General features: G+C 39.0%; 2 protein-coding genes across 2 annotated transcripts; both read left to right on the top strand.

Annotated features, from left to right (window-relative positions):
• Positions 1–610: 610 nt before the first annotated feature.
• LOC134463491 (class I histocompatibility antigen, F10 alpha chain-like) lies at positions 611–5,279 on the top strand. Its single transcript, XM_063216687.1, has 4 exons — positions 611–636; positions 4,072–4,361; positions 4,546–4,839; positions 4,963–5,279. The coding sequence occupies exons 1-4, from the start codon at positions 611–613 to the stop codon at positions 5,277–5,279; spliced, it is 927 nt and encodes a 308-aa protein (XP_063072757.1).
• A 4,924-nt stretch (positions 5,280–10,203) lies between these two features.
• Positions 10,204–22,178, top strand: LOC134463492 (major histocompatibility complex class I-related gene protein-like). The gene is made up of 5 exons (XM_063216688.1): positions 10,204–10,252; positions 11,745–12,005; positions 20,272–20,550; positions 20,643–20,933; positions 22,150–22,178. Exons 1-5 carry the CDS (start codon positions 10,204–10,206, stop codon positions 22,176–22,178), a joined length of 909 nt encoding a protein of 302 aa, XP_063072758.1.
• Positions 22,179–23,089: the final 911 nt, after the last annotated feature.

Raw genomic sequence — 23,089 nt, forward strand, 5'->3', positions numbered from 1 at the left:
CAGACCGGTAAAGTGTTACTGAGTCACCAGGGCCCCATGAAATGAGGGGGCACACACAGTCCGATTTATGAAAAAATATGGCAGGGGGGGGGGGGGGGTTGCACACAGCTGCTGTTGGGGTGTACCAGACAAGACACGTGAGCTGCAGCAGGAAGAAGAACCACTTCATAGTCTGTCACTTAATCAACTCACTGTAACTTACAACAGGGCAGGTTTACTGTAATATCCAGTCCAATTACTCTACATCACCATGTCATGCTTTTTCATGGCTGCTTGTCTCCTCTCCTATGTACCTGTCCCATCTACAGGTGAGTTTTTTACATATTACATTATATTACATTACATTTAGCTGATGCTTTTACCCAAAGCGACTTAGGTTTTTTTTTTTTTTAAAGAAAGGGTATTGTGTACAGTCCCTGGAGCACTGTGGGGTTAGGCGCCTTGTTCAAGGGCACCTCAGCCATCGAGTGGGAAAGGGAGAGGAAGGTTGGAATACAAATATCTACTTAACCTCTAGACCATGGCTGCTAGTTTTTACTGTTTTGTGCATGTGTGTGTGTGTGTGTTGCAGCCATATAAGGTTGGTCTGCTGCATGACTTTCAGGCCTATATGGCCATCTTCCACTTCTCCAAGATGTGGGGAAAGCGTTTGGATGTATTACAATTATTATTGTTTTTTCACCCTCGTATGCCAAGGCACAAAACACAGTACAATATATATATATAGGCCAGTTATGTGATACAATGTCAAATGTGATCATGAAATGAATTTTTCATTTTTGTGTCTTTGTGATAGAGGTCGAACAGTTGCTCCTTAAAGCTGCCAGAGTAGCACAAACTCTGAAAAAAACTGAAATACAAACACATCAACGATCTAATCATCTCTTCATCACTACACCCTTTTCCAAATTATCATTAATCAGTAGGCCTAATTATCATTAATAATTAATAGGCCTATGTGAGAACATAAATTGTGTGTACAGTTTAAAGGCCAAAAAGAAATCAGCTGTTTATAAAATATACCGGTACTGACTATTACAAATAAAATTAAATAGGATGCACACAATGGCTGATGCAAATACTATGTATATTGAGTCCGACAAAATTATAAAAAGCCAGACGAAAGGTTTGTGTATTTTTTTATTTTTTTTTGGTGAGTTGACTCACCAAGCGAAACCCTTTCACAGACAAGGCATAGAGTACAGGCCAAAAGTGTGGCCTCACCTTCTCATTTATGCATTCTCTTTATTTTCGTGGATTTTCATTGTGTATTTGGGTAGATAACAAATAGGCACATTTTTTCACAAAACATTGTTCATGAGGGAAAAAAGTACATGTCTACGTAGTGCAGCAATTAATCTTTCAAAAAATCCAAGTGGTCACAATGTTGGTCTATTAATTGATTATTTATTTACGTTGATAAAGCAATTTGCTGAAAATATGTCCTTTGGTGTGATGTTAAGAAATAAATATATTAAGTAATGTAGAAATGGCTTGATGGAGTTTTATGAACATTGTTACACTCTTCATATTTATTGCATTTTTTAAAGTCTTAATTTAATGAGAAATAACCATTTAAGGATTTTTTTTTCTCATTAGAGATGAGCTTATTAGAAACCTTTGAGGAAATACAGTTATATCTTTCAACAAATATTTGAGCGTTTAAAAAATGTCACACCGTAGGACATTCATGTCTACTGAGCCAGTAACAAATGTATCAACATGATTATTTTGTCTTTTGATCATAATGTAATGCTGTAGTCAATATGGACCTACACTTTATGCTTATAAGCTTTTAAGTCATATATTATCAGCCTATCGTAACACTCAATGACAGCCATGCGGTCATTAAATTTAACCTGAAGAGCTCATAAGACTCATACTGAAGTGTGACCTTGGCATGACCATCAGTCATGGGTGAGCGGATAGGGCGTCAGACTTGCATCCCAGAGGTTGCCAGTTCGACTCCCGACCCGCCAGGTTGGTGGGGGGAGTAATCAACCAGTGCTCTCCCCCATCCTCCTCCATGACTGAGGTACCCTGAGCATGGTACTGTCCCACCGCACTGCTGCCCATGGGGCGCCACTGAGGGCTGCCCCCTTGCACGGGTGAGGCATAAATGCAATTTTGTTGTGTGCAGTGTTCACTTGTGTGCTGTGGAGTGCTGTGTCACAATGACAATGGGAGTTGGAGTTTCCCAATGGGCTTTCGCTTTCACTTCACCTCACCCTCTTTGTAGGTATGCTATGAATGTCACACCATTGAACCTGTAGTGTGTATAGTGGCCAGTGCCTGTTTGGTATCTCAAGCTGGACAACACATTTATGCTATATTGAGCTCTCCACAGCATACTTTATTCATCTACACTTCTCTATACTCTCTCACTCATCTTTCCTTCACTGTTACCGTTATATGTTATGGTTTCAAAGCACCATTAATGACATTTTATATCCTTTGACGGTATCTAAAATCAACAGCAAATATTCATCAACAATGCATCAAAGTATAAATTCCAATGGCCAATAAAGGAATAAGTAATTTGAATATACAAAATCTAGTCACACAAAATGAACAAAAATGTACAACCAGTTGTTTTAAAAGCTATTTCTCAGATATCTAGTCCTTTGGTGTGACCTGTTTGCCCTTTGGTGTGATACTCCAAAGTGTCACACCATAGGACTTTTACCATCACACCATAGGACTTTTGAGCTTTTGAGTTTGTTGAGTTCGTTGCCAACTGAAATACAATTTCACCTTTAGTAAGATGCATTTGCATACATCTACATAAGAAAAAAAATATGAAAAATATACACTATTGTCAAAATGTATTTTATGGCTGTCACACCAAAGGACTACAAAACTAATACATCTTGTGGTAGCAAAGCGTAATTGATTGATTGAAGAACTCTGAGAGAAAAACCTATAATCCACCCTTGCCATTGGCTTCTTAAGGGTCTAAAGTCACAATTTATGTACCGCTGGAGCTTCAACAATAGATAATTATCCACAGAATTATCCAAAAATATGATGTCACACCACAGGACACTGTTTTCTGTGACAAAGTTTCATAAGTCCGTACGGTCTCAGAAAAACAGGGGGAAAATTAAGCATTGCCACTTGCTGACATAGACAACTTGAAAAACATGCCAGGGTTGTTTAGATAAATGACTGAGCTTTGACTATTTATTTAAAAATGTTGTAATATGGAGAACCAGGCTTGTGACAGTCACACCATAGGACAAATGTGACATTTGACTCAAAATTAAGTATACTTATTTAAGCTCTGGATTTATTACACATTACTTTTTCACAACATAGACACTAGTTTAATCATTTAAAACATTGACAATTTTGAAAGCATGAATTTACTTAATTTGAAGAGCCAGTGACAGCAAAATTTACACGTCACGTCATCTACCCATTTTCATGCAGGGCATCAAAACTGTGCTTGAACACATGGAGAATTACGTGCTTACCAAAAAAATATCATTCTAGCTGTTGTACAAAAGCAATGTCAGCTGTCTATTCACCTGATGTCAAAACGACACAACTGATGGCACCACACATTTCAATAAGCTTATTTTTGTCTATTTTCAAATAAATATGCCCAGTCAGTCATGTCAATCCTAATTGAACATTAAAGACCTCCAATAACTCACTAGAATTATTGAACTAGAATAGACCTAAAACCTAGTTTTAAACACTTGTCAATACAAGCATTTTACAGACATTTTCTTGATCTGATATTGAGTCATAGCCAGTTACTTGGAGAGGTCAAAACTGTGTTGGAGGGAATCTGTGGTAGGGTTTTTCAGTTTTCAGTTTTCTCAGCAAAAGCCCCCCATGGTGACCAAGAAGTTTTTTTTTTTTTTAAGCAGCACTCAATAAATAAATTGCTGAATTGTGGAAATAAAAAAACTGCTGTTGTGATGCTGAGTGAACTCATTCATACACAGCAAAGTAATGACATCAATATCCACTTAATACTGAGACAGGAACTTCCACTTGCAAAATGTGTGAAAGTCTGTGAATGACTCAAAATATTTTAATAAAATTCTATTAATCCATTAGTTTAAAAAATGATATAATTTTTTTTTCAGGAACCCATTCCCTTCAGTATCTCTACACGGCCTCATCAGGAATCCCAGACCTGCCAGAGTACATCAGTGTGGGGGAAGTGGATGGACTGGTGATCAGCTACTATGACAGCTCAATTGGAAAAGAGGTTCCTAAGCAGGACTGGATGGCAGAGAACCTGGATGAACAGTATTGGACTAATGAGACAAAATTAGGGCTCTTCAATCAGGAGATCTTCAAAGAGAACATAAACATCTTAAAACAGCGCTTTGATCAAACTGAAGGTGAGGTACTTCAGGTTTAGGGATTATTCAATAACATTATATAACATTCAACACAGGACAACTGAATCAAATACAGTGAGCATGTGCCTTGGCAGAACAGTGTTTTACAAAGCAAAATTTCTATATTAATATATATATCATTTAAATATCTTATACAATTCCTACTCTCCTACTGTCTGTATAGGAGCAGCTGTGTTTCAGAAGACGTATGGCTGCCAGTGGGATGATGAGACCAATGTCACTGACGCCTTTGAAGCATTTGGATACAATGGAGAAGACTTCATGTCACTGGACCCAAAGACTATGACATGGACATCACCAATCCCACAGGCAGCCAATACTGTATACAAGTGGAATCGTATGGAGAGTTACATGCCACACAGGAAGGCCTACTTTCAAAAGGACTGTGTTGATTGGTTGAAGAAGTATGTCAACTTTACAGGCAACCATATGGGTAAAGAAACAGAACAGCAGGATAGTACTCTGGAATGCATTATCCTTAATCACCACGTGTTCATTTAACACAATGAATGTATTTACTAGACCTTCTTATCAATGAAATGTGTTTCTGCTGTTCTTCTCCGTTTCTTCATTCTCTTAGTTCGTCCACAGGTGTCTCTGATCTCTCATCAGAGAGCTCCAAAGCATTTTGATGTAGTGTGCCTTGCCACAGGCTTCTACCCAAAGGAAGTCAACATCACCTGGAAGAAAGATGGAGAGGAGATGATGCAGGGTGATGTGAATATAAGTGCAACACTACCCAATGGGGATGGAACCTTCCAGAAGCGATGTGTGCTCACCATCTCACCTGAGGAGAGGAAGACACATCAGTACAGCTGTGAGGTGCAACACAACAATGGAGAACCGATTGTTGTGTTTTACAAGGATGGTGAGAGGGGTGATTTTTCGGGGGAATAATCAGTGAATTAAATCAGTGAATTAGTGAATCAGTGAATAGTGAATTAGTGCATGTTTATTTATTTGATTGACAATAACTAAATACATAACACATAATACAAATACAGAAGAACCTATTTGCAATTCAATCTTCAGTGTCTTAATGGGCTTTCAGCACCCTGGGTAGTTGTTGAAGGTGTTTTCCAGGACTTGATTATAGTCCTGAACACTGAAGTTACACCTCAAAAATTCTGATTGCACTTTCTTCATGCAGATTATTTTATCATCATCATCATCACGGTGATCATAGGAATACTTGTGTTGATTCTCGTAACAATGGCAGTTCTTTGGCAAAGGAGAAAAAGAGGTGAGTTCCTTTTGTTATAAAATCACCACAATTATGTGTAATGTCATGGGGGATGGAATAGTAACTTAACTGTATACTTATTATCTATGATAGCTCACCCAGGCTTTCAGTCAGTAAATATTAATTAACAATTATATTTGTGGATGGGCAGTGCATGCATTTTGGAAATAAATTAGCCTACTATAATTACACACTTGACATTTAATGAAGAGAGGGCACACTTAAAAAAGTGAGTGTTTACTTTACTGAAACCCCCTGAAATATGTAAGCCTAGTCTGAGCCCTTCTGGACCTTTTACGCATACAATAATCTGCGGAAGGCTTTTTCTGTGATCCAAAATATGAGGCAGCTGTGGCCTGATAAGACAGGTGATCAAGATCAGAGGGTTGCTGGTTCGAATCCCACCCTTACCTCTCCCTACACCTCCATCATGGGTTAAGTGCCTTTGAGCAAGGGACCTTACGCACATGTCTCCAGGGACTGTAACCAACACCCTGTAAATAACTGTCGGTGGATAAAAATGTCAGCCAAGAGGAATGTAATGATAATGAGTATGAGGACGCTGAACCTGCATGTGCCAGCCCAGAGAACCCTGCACCACTACAAGTGATTGCAAAGGAAAGTGAAAGTTATTGCGCGGGAGCACAAAAGTATTGCGTAGGAGTACTAAACATAGTAGGAGGGAACCCATAACTACTGCATGAGAATGCAGTCTTACAGACTGCAAGTGAGGTCTACAGTTATTAGCCAGATGGGTTCTGTACACAAGTTAACATTTTATGGAAATGTTGTATTTTCTGCAGATGTTTTGGTTAATGGCCATTCACTTTTTGTCATATTGTCCTAATGATCTGATTTTTTTATCATGTAGGTTTAGCTTCATCAGCTGACTAAGTATTGAACTGAAGACAAAACTGCTTGACTGATCTGGGGTTAGGACCAAGTGTTCAGTCATGGACAGAAGTCACATCCAGAGGCAAAACCATGTTGGAGTTATGATGCATGAGAAGATGCGGAACTCCAAGACTCCAAAATAAATCTTGCTGTAGGCCTAATTAAAAGCTGCCATTGGCCTTTTTTCGGTAGTCATACATTCTGCATTCTGGAATGTAGTAGGTAGTACAATAGTGTTTCTCAATGGGAATGTTATAGAGCCCCTGGGGGGCATTGAGAACAAGACAGCTGGGATAAGTACACTCAGTCACATATGGGGGAAGACCCATTTAAAGTGAATGGAAGCTCTCACATCAATCTAGAAAGCTGTATAATAGTCATACAGCATAATCAATAATGGCATACAGAAGAAAAGTATTATTATTGGTGATTTCCTTAATGTTTAGTATCATGCTGTGTAATTATCAATGTAATTTTCTGTCAAGAAAAAACAACTGATGAACAAACAAACAAATAAACAAAGTCAACAATTTTGTTTGATCTTCACCCTTTGTGATTTCCTTGTAATTTTCTGTCAAAAAACCTTCTATAATCACAGCGTATTACAGTACTCAGTCTTTTCTGGTGAGTCTATCAGCGTGTCGATGTGCAATATTGTCTACTCACCTTTACAAAAGCACTCCAAATCTGTCAGATTGCGAGGGCATTTCCTATGCACAGTTCTCTTCAGATCACCCCTCAGATGTTTGATGGGATTCAGGTCTGAACTCTGTCTGGGCCTTTCCAAAACCTCAATTTTATTCAGGAGAGGCCCATTCTTTTGATGATTTAGGCAGGTAGGCTATGGGTAGGCCTAATTGTCATTCTGAAAGATTAAGTTCCTCTCCATCTTCAATTTTGAAATGGAAGAACCCATATTTTTCTATGCTATTTATTTGTATTCACATTAAAGCTATTTTTCATTAAAATTTTAGGAATTTGTCTTTCTAATTTTTGTGTCTGTGCATGTTTATTATTATAGCACCAGTAGGTGGCAGGATTTGACCGCCAGTAGAAAAAAATGTGGAATCGTCTCAGACACTGTCCCCTGTACGGTAGCCTACTTTCAGAACTGCACCCAGGTCACATACCAGCATCAGGATGTGCATACCATACAACTTGCCAAGGTGTGAATGAATGAGTGATCAGTGGAGATTGCAAGACCTTGAAAGTACACTGTATACCTACCTAATCAGTGGCCACTTAAATCTAGTGTTCAGTGTAAAGCCAAGGTACATCAATGTCAATTAATTCATTATATCCATTACTTATTATTGTACTAGGCCTATTTTATTACAGACAGACACAGTGTATATTAATGCTATAATTTATGAATGATCAAATGTACTCAGAGTGCGGACCTCCACCAAGGAAGCTGTTTGTTAGAACATTTGACGGTAACACTTCCAAAATAAGGGGCCATAATTATCAGTAAAGTAGCTATAACCTAATACTTAAGTAAGGGTTAATAATCATTACTTAACGCCATATTAGATATATATTAATTGTTATTAATGCACATGTTGAGCATTAGTAAGCAGTTACTTAACTATTAGATAACAATAGCATATTATTATTTAACTAATAGATAAGTAAGGGCACAGTTAATAGTTAAGTAGCTATCAGGTCATACTTAACTAAGGACCAAAATTAATACTTACTTAATACAAAAGTATGGCATAACTAATGGATAAATAATACATAAATATTGGGAGTTGGGACCCTTATAATAGAGTTGGCTGAGGATAACTAATGGTTAATTAATGGATAGATATTGGTGTTTGGGACCCTTATATTAGAGTTGGCTGCGGATAACTAATGGTTAATTAATCCATAGATATTGGTGTTTGGGACCCTTATAATAGAGTTGGCTGTGCATACCTAATAGTTAAGTAATTAATCTACTGTGACGTCTAGCTTTCACTCGTTCAAATCACTGTAATAATGGCAACAGGAGCCATTATATAGCAAGGATTGGACGTACACTTCTCAATGATGGTGGGGTGATGAGATGTAATTTTTTCATATACGACTTATTAGTTTTAATGGTAAAAACCCTACAATAAATGCAGAACATTATGAAGAGTAATTCCTTTGTGATAATTAAGTCAATGTCTGAGAATATTAGCTCCAAGAAGTGCAGTGCATGATGGGTACTCAATCTACAGACAATGTTTCGGTATTATTTATTCATTAGTTATGCCTTACTTTTGTATTAAGTAAGTGTTAATTTTGGTCCTTAGTTAAGTATGACCTAATAGCTACTTAGCTGTTACTGTACCCTTACTTATCTATTAGTTAAATAATCGTTATGCTATGAACTTGTAACACAAGGTAATAGCTATTTAATAGTTAAGTAACTGCTTGCTAATGTTTGACATATGCATTAATAACAATTAATATGTGTCTAATGTGGCGTTACGTAATGATTATTAACCCTTACTAAAGTATTAGGTTATAGCTACTTTGCTGTTAATTGTGGCCCCTTATTTGGAAGTGTTACCCATTTGACTACTGTATGTTACACCCCATTTTTATTTTAAGTCTTTCTGCCTTCTTTTTGTGGAGTTAGAAACTGGAATGTCAACAATCGCGTTGTCCCACAATTCATTTTGCGGTCACTATGGTATCTAGATTTGTACGCTAGAAATGGTGAAGAATATATATATATAAATCCTGTTTCCAGTTGGTGATCCGGATCACCACCAGAATTTAATCACTTGTTCCTTGGGTCATTTCCAACAACTCAACACAAAGTTTCATCCAAATCCTGCTGACAGACAAACAGACAGACAGACAAACATACCAACGTGACTGAAAACATAGCCTAACCTCCTAGCCTAACCCTAACCCTCATATGAAAACACAAGTGTAGGCTAGTAATGCTGCTATACTGTACATATGGACTTAGTGTGTGATGGTACTGTAGATGATGATTTGTTCTTATGTCTATGTAAACAATCTTCAGCTCGGTAAGCAGTCGAACTGGTTTTGTATGTTGAGCAGCTTGAGCATGAACATCTATGCACTTTACACATCTTGTGTTGTGTACAGTACATGACAAACATGAAAGACAAACAGAAGAGAAGCTCTCTGTGTTTGTCAGATAGACATTCCGGTCTTCCAGAAGGAAATAGTGTAATCTGCACTGTGAGGCAAGACAAGGCCAGGCAGGTGTCTTGATAGTCAATTTCATGATGGTACTCAATGAAATGATAAAGATAAATAATGAAGAATAAATAAAAAGCTAAAGCAATGTAATTGAAACACTGACATTCTTATGATAAGATAGTCCTCACTACACTGTGTCGGTCTCCGAATATAAGTGATATGGTAGGACATTATCTTTGAGGCATCTTTTTGAGTGCATGCTGGGAGGGTGTGGCTCCATTCCAGGAAACACAACTGGTCTAAACAAAGATTCTCTGGTCTAAACAGGTTCTGACAGGTTGGATACAGGGGCGGAGCACTGGTATTGGTAAAGGTGGGTGGGTGGGGGTTCCTGGCCCCTATGCCCCCCCCCCCCCCCCTCTGCTCCGCCCCTGGTTGGATATCATATTACATGTACAGTACAGTAGGCCTACAGGTAGGCTACATAGAAGACGGTAGTTCAGGAGTATGGGATCATGAAGGATACAATTTGTTATGTTGGCTGTTGTATTTCTTCTAACCTTTGTATCCTTGTCATCTGCTGGTGAGTTGTCTTTCCTTTTACGCTTCATTGTAGTTTTAGAACCCTTAAAGACAAGCTGTAGACTATAGTCCAATACCAAAATACAGCAAAATTGACCTTAGAGTTGTTTTTCAAACTGCACACAAATAAATTTGTCTAGCTATACTTGATTATCTTTCTGTCTTGATGATATTTCATGTTACTTGTTACGATAGGATAGAGAACACAAGACCAATACATTAAGTCACATTGTTCACCTTGTCTTTCACTTTTGTTTTTTGTCTTGCCTAGGTATGCATTTAACAGAGAGCTGCCTTTGAGACTTTTTATAAGCTTCTGACTAAAGTTTGTTGAAGTTTAAAAACAGTTTCATTTTTTAAATATTACCAGGCAGGATTTTTAACAGTTTAAAACAAACTATCTTTTCAAGACCAGATTAATGCTAGTGTTAAGTAACATGCATTTTTTGAAAAGGGAAAAGAAAGTACTGGCTATAGGCCTACTTAGCTTGAGAGATTTAGCCATTTTATTCCAGTAGCACATCATACCTAAAAACAAATACGCTGTATAAATGTGAATCTTCGTTGACATTACAGTGCAATGTTTTTATATATAGACCTACAAAAATGGTGTAGTATACTGCCCTACAATTTCAGAACGCAGTATAATTCAAAATGGCAAACTGAGAAAAAAGGCTTTAAAGTTTCCTTTCTGTCCACGCGACTGTGTTGGAGGTAAAGTGGTGATGACACTTCCATATAATACTTTTTTATGGTGAAAATTTATGCACACAAGAAAAAAGCAAAAAAATCAACATTCTCATTACTTTTTAGCTGAAAAATCATTATACTGCGTTCTGTTGTGGTATTACTGTCTACACCAAAACCACGGTGTCAATGGAGAAGTGCAGTATAATTCGCATTATACTGCGTTCTTGGCTAGTACGACGTAACCTCCCAAAACCAAAAAGCGCAGTATAATCAGTTTTTTGCGTTTTTTTCCGAAACGGGACCAAGTTGGGCCAAAAAATTTTAACACAAGAAAAAGAAGGTATTTTAAAGCCAATTTCCGGTCTAAACCCATTTTCGACAATTTTCAAGATACTGCGTTCTGATATTGTAGGGCAGTATAGTAGGCTGTTCAATAAAAAAATACAACTATTAATGTTTTCCACTTAACCGTGTTTTTGTTATATTGTTTCTTAAACTGATTATTTTAGGTCAGACGTATGGGTTAAAACAGTGACATGTTTGAGGTCGAACTTTATTGGCAAGCATATGAGATTTTATAATGGTTGACCGTGAGGGGGAAAACCTACAGTTGTGATGAGTGTAGTTTTTGGAAAATCCCCCTTGCAGACATCTTACAGGGTTTTTCCGTTCCTGAATCTGGGATCGTCTCTTCTAAAATGTTTGCATATGTAAGCAAAAGCCTGCATAAAACAGTAGGACAGGAGAAATGTATATTTTGACCATGATTTTATCACCATTTAATTTATCTGTGTTTGTTTCAGCAACCCATTCCCTTCAGTATCTCTACAGTGCTTCATCAGGAATTCCAGGTCTTCCAGAGTACATCAGTGTGGGGGAAGTGGATGGAGTGGTGATCAGCTACTATGACAGCAATATAAAAAGGGAGGTCTCCAGGCAGAGCTGGATGGCTGAGAATCTGGATGAAGAGTATTGGATTAGTGAGACTGAACTGGATAAATACCATGAGGTGATCTTCAAAGAGAACATTAACATCTTAAGAAAACGCTTTAATCAGGATAACGGTGAGTGTTGCACAATACACACACACACACACACACACACACACACACACACACACACACACACACACACACACACACACACACACTTTTATTGGAGTGTTTTCACACCTGGTCCCTTTCAGCCATTTAGGCTAAGCAAATTCAGACCTGTAACTCAACATTTTCTGCACATATGTGAACGCTCCAAAGTGTACCAAGACCCTTCTGAAGTGAACCGTACTGAGATCTTTACCTGTTTTTACATAGAGTTTCCCATTTTTTCTGGCTTCATATACAGTACAGGCCATAAGTGTGGACTCACCTTCTCCTTTAATTAATTCTCTGTATTTTTGTGGCTATTTACAGAACTTAGTACATTTTCCTGGAGGGCATCAAAACTGTGAATGAACACATGTATAATTTTGTGCGTAACAAAAAAATGAAAATATATAAAAAATGAAAACATTTATTAAAAAAATAACAAAAAATGCTAAACAGTGATGTCAACACAGCAAAACTGAGGGCCCCACATGTTTCAACAAGCTTATTTTTCTGTCTATTTTCAAGTAAAAATATCCAGTTGGTCAATTTTAATTGATACAAGAAATACAAGAGATTGTCTTGATCTGATAATGGGTCACTTGGTCAGCATAGCTGGTTATCTAGGTGAAACAGTGATACAAAAAGTAAAAATAAAAGTGAAAAACCCTGCCACAGATTCCCTCCAACACAGGGTTGACCTACCCAAGTAACTGGCTATGACTCAATATCAGAAGATGTCTGTAAAATGTAGCCTATTGGCAAGTGTTTAAAAATAGGTTTTAGGTCTCAAATTTCTAGTTCTGCAATTCTAGTGAGTTATTGGATGACTTTAATGTTAATTTAGGATTGACATGACTGACTGGGCAGTTTTATTTGAAAATAGCCAAAAATAAGCTTATTGAAATGTGTGGGGCCATCAGCTGTGCCGTGAAGTGGATAGACAGCTGACATCGCTGTTGGACAACAGCTAAAATTATATATTTTTGACAAGCACGTACACTGCAAAAAATCTGCAGTGCCATCAACTCAACAGATTATGTCAACATTATGCGTGGAAGTTTTTCGAGTTGGCAGAACTTTTTGTTCAAAACACATTAATCTCAGTAACCGCAACTAATAATGTGCAAGTTACCTGAACTCAACCATGGCAGTTCATGCAACACATTAAGCTCAGTGACTGCAACCAAGATACGCAAGTTACCGGAACTCAAACATTGTGGTTCAAGAAACACATTAACCTCAGTAACTGCAACTAAGGTGTTCAAGTTACCTGAACTCATCCAATGAATTGTGAATACATGTTGTACTAATTTTTCCAAAAAGTCAACATTATGCATGCAGATTTCCGAGTAAATGACACAGTTTAAACCAAGTTCACTCAACTTTGTAACAGCAAATACATACAATGTTCCCCATTCTCAACATTTCAATTAATATTATACTTAAGACTTTTCCTGCTACACATTTGACATTACATTTGCAGGTTTTGTTACTCATTGAATCTTACAAACTTTTCCGCTTTGAAAACAGCACATGACATTAGCAGTGGTTGCAGTATCTGGCTACTGAAACGTCAATGACCATTTGTTTTGTAGTACGTACGAAGGCACTAACTTTATTTTAATGGTGGAAAGCTGGGATACCAAAATAGTACTGTAATAAATACACAAATAACCTTGTTTGGCATGACATTGTTTATTCCTATAACTTGTGGTTCTCTGTGGTCCCATCAGTTAACTGTTCCTTTGATAATGAATATTTGTCCACATTTCTTGTTCTCGTTAAACAACATTTTAACATCATTACCTGATACCTGTAAAAATGGGCAAAAGTCCAAAAATGTCCAAAAAGTCTTACAACATACCATTGAAAGGGGGCAAAGGTTTCGACTTTCTGTGGCTTGCAAAGTTCAAAAAGAGGCAATACTGGACATCAAGAATCCATCCTGGCTTGAAGGAGTGTTGAATAAAAAAGGTCAGCTGCTTCAACCTTTGTTGATTGTATGGCATGAATCAGGAGCATCAGTGCAAGCACAGAGCTGTGAGAACAAAGGCGACATCAAGACATTAGAACTAATGGAGTACTGATAGCAAAAGGTCAATTGAATAATTTTAAGGCCCACACAGAATGTAGATTGACTAATCTGCGCACAAAAAACAGGTCTGACAGAGGTCAGACAGTTGTTGACAGCACACCATTGAGATGGCCAAATGAGCCAAAATACCTATTGGACAATAAGAAGTCCATGCTGGAATGGCAGTGTGTCGTAACGGCGAAGTGTAACCGTCTCAGCATCTTCACAATCGAATAAAACTACAAGGATTCAGTTTATGATTTTGGTTCTCTAACCTAATTAATGAAGAAACAGGCCTAGCAAAGACAACAGTCACGTCAGGTATGGATTATATTTTGACATGATTTGATTGTGGTAGTTTTGAAGGTGACATCTTTAGCCATCATGTCGCACGTTTTAGCCAGATCTCGGACCTGCAAAATAGCTCCCCATGGTGCAGTTTACAACATGTCTATCATTAATCCCAGTGTGAGTTTGTGATGCATGACAGTTTAGAAAATGAATTTGCACTCATAATATTATGAATGGAATGTGTTTTAATTCATTAGCAGTGAGCTACTGCAACGTTTTACCTAGCCAACGCATAAACCACAGTGAAATCACAGTATAGAACTGTAACCCAAGGGGACAGGACGTAGCCAAAGGCGAATTGATTTGGTACATGAAATTGCCACCGCTTCAGTGGTTGAATAGTCCAGCAGTTAAAATACAGTATACTGCTGTGGTGGAACATGAAGATGACAATTATACTGCTTAAATAAATAAAGGCAACAGTGAATCAACACTGTTGCAAGTCAGTCATACTTCTGCTAAATCAGCCTTTCCAGCTATAAAACAACACTTATTGTGAATCCAACAGACACTGAGTAGAAATGACAGTTAATAACCAAGACATGTCCTAAGATCATTCATTCTGCAGGTCAGGTCTCCATATAATTTCACAGTTTCCATCGTCTCTGGCTGATATTTTTGGTCACATTTGCATTTTCCCAGTGTATCACCCCTGACAGCTATCACTATGCAGTGTGTATCACACACTAAAGTGGAGATAGTACTGATGGCACATCTTCAACCAGAGAGGATGGAAGGAGAAAGGGTATGTGGACACGGTCAGCAGCTTAACTACTTTTAGGGTGTCTAGTTTATGATCTGCTGCCAGTTCAAATTGCACAACAGAAGGCAAAATGTACCACTGCTTCTTATAACTGAGCAGGCTGATTTCACAGAATGATGACCACTTTTTTGCATTGTGTTGTTGCGATTGTATATGTGTGTGTGCCTCCTATACCTTCTCCGTATCAATGGTTAAGGCAGCAACACACATGCAAAGAAACACACACACAGATAGAAGAGGTGGTCACAAACAATATGATTACACTAACACACATGCTGGCACTCTTGTTTACACATAGTTGTTCAGAGGTACAGGGTCACACACGAATGGCGTCAGTGGCCTTGTTTACCCGAGACATTTAATTCATAATTAACTGAATCTAATTCTGAATAAAGCATAATTCTGCTTTGAAAACGTTATGCAAACACTTCACAGTTAGGAATTAAATTGAAGTTCAATGCAAACTCGACAGAACTACTTAATTCTAAATTATTAATTCAGTAGATTATGTAGACATGGCCAAAGTCACATTGTTTGAGTAGTGTAATATTAACCAACACAATAACACAAATCTGCCCTCACCTTGGAGAGGGACTGATAAGTCAGCTGACAAGCCTAGTATCCTGCAGAGTCGAGTGGAACGTTGTGGGTTGGCCTGGTAGGAAACAGGGGACAGTGGAGGTGATATTGTTTATTGCTTGCCTGTGTTACACAGAGGTGCAAGAGGGCTCCAAGCGACAGACACAAGTCACAAAAGGCAATATAGGCTTGTTTGAGGTTAGCTAGCAAATGAGTTGGGTATCGAAAGGGTTTCATTCGATACCGGTGCCAAATTGATACTTTAAAAACGGTGCCGGTGCCTAAACGGTACTTTTTTCGGTACTTTTTAAATAATAATAATAATTATAACCATAAAATAAATTTTAAAAGCAGTACAGATTTTCTAATGAAACAATGACTTTATGTATGTAATATCCTACAGTATGCAGACCATCTTTCAAATTGGACATTTCAGACTAGAAATGTTGGTAATAGCCTATAACTTCAGTATTAGCCTATTATTTACTATTTCAGCATACAATTATTAAACTGTTTAAAATAAAAATGAAACTGAATTATTAAGCGAAATTAGTCTCTACTAGTACTCTAGGGCCTACATACAGTAGCCTACAAGAAGCAAAACAACTTGTCACTCGAAATGAACAGGCAGACAGCTTCAAAACAGCGTGTGTGTAAGAAGAGCCCCTCCTCCTCTCTCTCTGTCAAAGCTTGTCCGACCACAGACCTAGACTAAACGCATCTCCCCCTCATGCGCAGGCATTACACCTATTGAAGGTTTTTCATAGTTTTAAAACTAACCGACTGGCTGTTGATAGCAATTAAAAGTTAAAACTGTTAAAACAATAATGCTGATATGAACAACATTCACGCTTACGTTGTCACATGTGTAATTAACTTACAAGTCAATAATCACAAGCGTCAAGTTCATGTCATGAGGCTCGGTGAAATCGCACCATGTTTGTTACAGATATAGAATACAATAGAATAGAATAGAATAGAATAGAATAGAATAGAATAGAAAGCCTTTATTGTCATTATACAAAGTATACTGAGATTTTAGCTTCCCTACAAAGTGCACAGTCCTTTACAGATGAACATCATATAGGCCTAGATATGAAACGTGAGTGTATAAGGTGGGATGCGCCGATTAAAAGCAAGTAAATATGCATTATTTTGCTGCTGATTTTTCAACTCTGCCCAGAGCCAGCTCTATGATGTTCAACCACAGGGGATGAACCGTCACCTGTTGGCTTAGTCTCGACAAGTTTCTCACTACTCGGCCTATTCGGTTTATGTCACATTCTTAGATGTTTGATAAGATTAGTGGTGTTGAACTGTCGAGCGATATGCCTACTTCCATTAGCAACACTAATACTAGCAGTGCTGCTGACAGTTGCCTTTACAGTGCACCAAAACATCAGCAGACTGGGGGAAATAGACCGCCGCAGCTTTCTTCTGCTCCTCAAGCGAGTGACAGAAAACGGTGCTGCTAACAGTGGGCGTAGCCTAATTATGCCGCGGCTGCATATTTCGAGGCACCGAAATCACGTTGTATTTCGGTCTGGTTACTACCGTTAATATTTGCCCCGGTGCCATACTAGCACCGAGTTTCAGTACTCAACCTAGGCAGAAACCATGCTATTCTGCATGACTGTTTGGTTAACTTTGCCTGAACGCTAAAACAAATGAAATGACAGCCTCCGTTTTGTAAAAGGCATTAGGCTACTAACTTTGCACATTGAACATGATAGCATGGAGGACGGGCTGAAAGTAGTGACAAACTTGAAGCTGAGTAGTTCTAAACTGCGAGAAAGGGCGAGCGCTCCGCTCAGCTGTTGCAACGTTGCAATAGAATGTCTGCTACAAAAATTGTGGTGTCTCGCAGCGCATTTGCAGAATGCAGACGCATAATAACTCAAATAATGCAGGAGTCCCTTAATCTTATTTTATGTTGCTAACATTGGAAAACTTTCATTAAAAATATGATATTTCAAGAAAGGTGAAAATATATGAAAGTTAAATTTGAATATGAACACTGGAGCGCAGCTCCGTTTAGCTGTCCCTCCGAGGTGAGGAGGCGGAGCTGCGCTCCGGAGGGCTCCGCCCCAATTTAAACCCTGCACATATCTGTGATGGGTGTTTTGAAAGGTGCAATAGATAAATAAATTATTATTATTATTATTGACCCTTCGAGGAGTACCATGGTCGCTTAACAAGGTATCGTGTCTAGTGCATGTGTGTGCGTACATGTAGGTCAGGGGTCCCCAAACTAAGGCCCGGGGGCCGGATGCGGCCCGCCAGGCCCCTTTGACCGGCCCTCCACCTCTCTGCATCTCACCATTTGAACTGCGACAAAAACGCAATCCTCACAGAAAAAAATATCAAATATATATTTTAAATATTTTATCTTGTTTATCAACAGGCCTTCCTACAGTTTCATTTTCACTAACTTAGTGTGAATCACCAGAAGTTTCTTGTCTTGATGTACTCACTCAATTCTCTTGCAAATCACTTGTAATGATGAGCTATTTTGTGCTAGAAATTATGAATGAAGGAAGCGAAGGACAGCACTCTTCAGATTGTTCTCTGTTTATTCGACTACAAACGTTTCAGGCAGAGCCCTTCTTCAGTGTGTAATGGCGATTGCCGTGCTAGAAATTATGGCTATAGTTATATATATATATATATATATATATATATATATATATATATATATATATATATATATTGGCCTAGTATACAGCCCACATGATTGATCCCGGCCCCTGATCACAGTCAGGAACTATGATGTGGCCCCCAGAGAAAAAAGTTTGGGGACCCCTGATGTAGGTGAATGTGCTTGTGGAACTAGCAGCCATAAGCCTCCAGGAAAAGATGTTTTAAGGTGTTGTTTAAACATGGGCAGTCAAGGGGCGTTCTGGATGTGGTCGGGCAGATTGTTCCAAAGAATAGGAGCAGCTACATGGAAGGCTCTATCACTGGTGGCCTTGAGCCTGGTATGAGGGAGGACCAGCTGGCCCTTGAAAAAGGACCACAGGGACCTTGAGGGGTCATAGGGGTGAAGGAGGTCTGTGAGGTAGTGGGGTGCCAGACCATGGAGGGACTTAAACATTGTACACATACTCCAGGGCCGCTGCATCCTGTGAGACACCACTAAACACACCTCCACCACCTACAAGCACAGTGTAATACATATTGGGTAAGGATGAGGTGAAAAGAATATTACCATGTCTCCACATTATAAAGATAACAACATCAAGACATAGGTGTAAAAACCTCATATGTAGCATAGCAGTATAGACAGTCATCGTATTAACCGGAGGGAAGGAGGTTGTGGGTTGGGGGTTGGTGGTGGTTGATGGGGGTGTTGCAGTTAAGACAGAGGACACGTTCAAGGTATGCAACTGTATGCTAATTTGATGATGTTGCCACATATATAATCACGGCATATTTCATCTTTACCAATGCACATTTCACCACAATTTCATTCATTCTTTTTATTTCACATTGCTGGAAATCAAATGCAGAAAATCACTCAAGCAGGTACATGCCCTCAGCCACACTCTCTCACAACCAGTCACACTTAGTCAGTCAATTCACTCGTGCACGCACTCAGGCGCGCAATCGTTTCGGACCACTCAGCAAACAAAACAGCAACCTGTCCAAGGCGGTCCCAAGTAGGAGATCGCCTGGCTACCTGTACACACAAAAGTACAGAAGCAGGTCGGGGAACAATCGCTGATTAACTCATAATAAAGTCACAGGATATCAACCTACCATGGGCAACGGGCACCAATTTCTAATTCACAGGCACGGGGGGAAGAGGGCGCATTGACAGCGACACACACTGGGCAAGTATTGTAGGATTCAAGGTGAAGACTGGTAGCCTACATACCATAACACCAGGCGGTGGTAAGGGAAGCTCAGTTAGGTCAAAGCGGCGCGGATAGGGACGCGCAGACAACCCCACGCAACTGGCATATTCCGTGACGAGTCGGCATGCACAGACTCGCTGTTAACCGAAGAAATGGTCACCACACAAATCAGATCTTCCTCTTCCTTGCAGTAGCATGCGCAACGCCTCTTTAAAAATGACTCCGATGCACACAATTGGTGCGCAACAGCCCAGCTGACGGCCTTCAATTAGATACAAGGGAGCGCGCTTTAAAGCACAAGCGCTCACCATGCTACACTATGATAGACGGTTCAAGTTATCTTCAAGTTCGACTCATCAGAAGCCAAGTTTGGCCACGCCGCATGTGTGACATCTACGGGAATACAACGAAATCTGGACGCTATTTCAATTTTGGTTGGCGTGAGAAATTAGACCCAATTCCTTAGATCATGTAGATGAAAACACCATATATCTCTGTCTCTATATATAATTAGTTTGAGAGAAAGAAATACCAATATTAAGGAGATTGCTTGTGTCCCAATTTTTAAGCACTGTACACTGTAAACTTCCAACTCTCCCCTTACCCTGCCTGTCTGTATAGGGATAGCTGTGTTCCAGAAGATGTATGGCTGCCAGTGGGATGATGAGACCAATGCCACTGACAGTTTTGAAGCATTTGGATACAATGGAGAAGATTTCATGTCACTTGACCCAAAGAATATGACATGGATTGCATCAATTCAACAGGCAGAAAATACTGCATACAGGTGGAACCGTATGGAGAAATCCCTGCCACACAGGAAGGCCTATTTTCAAAAGGACTGTGCTGATTGGTTGAAGAAGTATGTCAGCTTCGTAAGCAAACAGATGTCTATGAAAGGTACAACAGTATACTCTGGATTTGATAGCAGATTTCCCACAAAATTTCAGACTAATCAGTAAAATATGCTTTTCCTCTTCTGCATTCTCCAGTTCCTCCAGAGGTGTTTCTCGGGCTCTCTCATCCTTGGACATATCGACAGCACATTTGTGTACTGTGCCATGCTACAGGCTTCTACCCAAAGGAAGTGAACATCACCTGGAAGAGAGATGGAGTGGAGTTGCAGGATGGTGTGAATATGGGAGAGACACTGCCCAATGGGGATGGAACCTTCCAGAAGAGAGCAACTATGACGGTGTCACCTGAAGAGAGGTGGAAACACCAGTACAGTTGTGAGGTGACTCACAAGAGTGGAAAACCAATTGTTCTGGATCATGAGGAAGGTGAGGATGGTGACTGGTATTCAAGTGATATCAGTAAATGTAAATAAATAAAAATGTGCATGTGATAGGTGCAGTCAGACCAGACTTAGCTTAAAGGGGCTCCAGGTAGAATTAAAAGTTTAATTAAACACTGTCCCGAGTCCGTCGATGGTATCTGAATCATTACGAAGTGAACGATGATTCTTGCGATCTCTTCCACTGTCCCCTGTCAGAAAACCCTGAATGCAACTTTTTGACAGAGCAGTCCGAAGGAGTGTCGTGGGAAACTCTTTTCATACGAAAAATCGCTTTACATACCGTATTCAGATTTGTATCAACTGTTGGCATTCCGTGATGAAAAACATTCTCACAGCGAGTTCATTAGAACAGAGAATAGATTTTGAGACAGGCGTGCCACGGGCACCACGCAAACTACGTCATCCTACCTTGTGCCTCTTTAAGAGAGCTTTGTTGGTGCAATTGCCAAGCTAGTGATCCATTACAAAGTACTATAAATATATGCATTACCGCATCACATTTGGTGCTTAATGATCTTGAAAGCAGTGCGTGAGTGGTAAAGGTTCCCACTACAAATTTGAAATACCGCTATTTAACTTCTCAACTGTTAAATCATTAAGGGGGTTGTCATAAATTCACAGAAATGTAAATCTTTTTTATTTTTTTAAAATAAAAACTTTTCAAATATTTAGTAGAAATACATTATTGTCATCAGCAAATGTTTAGTAAGTGTTGTACTATTGCCAAAGGCGAAAAAGGCAGCCCCCTTTTTTCCGCTGTCCTCCAGGACTATAAAATGCGTCCCGCACCTGCGCAGATCCTCTTTTCATCCTTCACTTTCACGAGTCATCACAGTTACCAGAGAATCGTATATGAGAGAGATATACAGTGAGGAGAATAAGTATTTGATCCCTTGCTGATTTTGTTGGTTTGCCCACTAATACAGACATGATCATTCAATAATATTAATGATAAAATGTATTCTAATATGGAGAGACAAAATATCAAAAAGAAAATCCCGAAAATAACTTTGGAGAATATATTTTAATTAATTTGTATTCCATTAAGGAAAATAAGTATTTGACCCCTCTAGTCAAAGTAGACAAAATACTTGGTGGCAAAGCCCTTGTTTTCTCGTACAGAGGTCAGATGTTTCTTTCAGTTAAGGACAATGTTTGTGGATATATTAGAAAGGATTTTTGTCCATTTTTCTTTGCAGATCATCTCTCAATCATTGAAGTTGTATGACTGTAGCTTGGCAAATGAGAACTTCTGTTCCCTTCACAGGATTATTATAGGGTTAATGTTTGGAAACTGTCTAGGCCACTTCATGACCATAATGTGCTTCTGCTTGAGCTACTCCTCCGTTGCTTGGGCTGTATGTTATGGATTATTATCATATTGGGAGGCCAATCCATGACCCACCTTCAGTCTAGTGGTGGTGGGAAAGAGGTTGGCATTCAGCATTGTACGTTTACATGTCTCCCTCCATCCATTTCTTGACGATGTGAAGTTGTCCTGTGTCTTGGCCAGACAAACAACCTCAAAACATAATGTTACCACTTTCATGTAAGATGTTGTAGAAGGTGTTGTTATTGGGATCATAGGCAGCATTTTTCTTCCTCCAAACACATCGAGTTGTGTAAAAGGGACAGTTTGGTCAATTTCAACATGCAGTTGTAATGCTCACACTACCCTGGACTTGTCAGTGCCTGAGATTTTTTTTTCTTCTTCTTCAGCCGTTTCCGAGATCCTAGTCATTGTAATGGGGGCAGCTCTTTGTTTACATTTCAAAAAAACATTTTTATTTATTCCCAAAAACATCTAAAAGGTTATAAAACATCAGCAGACAACTAGCAAACAGCAGTACCTTTTGGGAAAATATTTGAATTTGGCCTATGTTTCATTTTTTAAAAATGTAAACAAACGCTGCCCCCATTAGAATTGCTCATATCTCGGAAAGGGCTGAGCCAAAAAATGTGGCATCACCAGGTACTGACAAGTCAAGGGTAGCGTGAGCAATACAACTGCATGTTGAAATTGACCAAACTGTCCCTTTAATGCCAAACAGTTTGATTTTGGTGTCCTTTGATTCCAGCACCTCCCAATCATATCCTAATCCAGTTTGATGTTCATTGGCAAACCTCAGGTGAGCCTGA

The sequence above is a fragment of the Engraulis encrasicolus genome, chromosome 14 (assembly GCF_034702125.1).
Source record: "Engraulis encrasicolus isolate BLACKSEA-1 chromosome 14, IST_EnEncr_1.0, whole genome shotgun sequence".
Classification (NCBI taxonomy): Eukaryota; Metazoa; Chordata; class Actinopteri; order Clupeiformes; family Engraulidae; genus Engraulis; species Engraulis encrasicolus.

What these genes read in the sequence shown, in the direction of transcription:
- LOC134463491 (XM_063216687.1), top strand. Translation starts at nt 611, where the DNA reads ATGGCCATCTTCCACTTCTCCAAGAT. An exon ending in GCGCTTTGATCAAACTGAAG is followed by an intron (nt 4,362 to 4,545) that starts GTGAGGTACTTC and finishes CTGTCTGTATAG; the next exon opens with GAGCAGCTGTGTTTCAGAAG. An exon ending in AGAAACAGAACAGCAGGATA is followed by an intron (nt 4,840 to 4,962) that starts GTACTCTGGAAT and finishes TCATTCTCTTAG; the next exon opens with TTCGTCCACAGGTGTCTCTG.
- LOC134463492 (XM_063216688.1), top strand. Translation starts at nt 10,204, where the DNA reads ATGTTGGCTGTTGTATTTCTTCTAACCTTTGTATCCTTGTCATCTGCT. An exon ending in TGTATCCTTGTCATCTGCTG is followed by an intron (nt 10,253 to 11,744) that starts GTGAGTTGTCTT and finishes TGTTTGTTTCAG; the next exon opens with CAACCCATTCCCTTCAGTAT. An exon ending in ACGCTTTAATCAGGATAACG is followed by an intron (nt 12,006 to 20,271) that starts GTGAGTGTTGCA and finishes CTGTCTGTATAG; the next exon opens with GGATAGCTGTGTTCCAGAAG.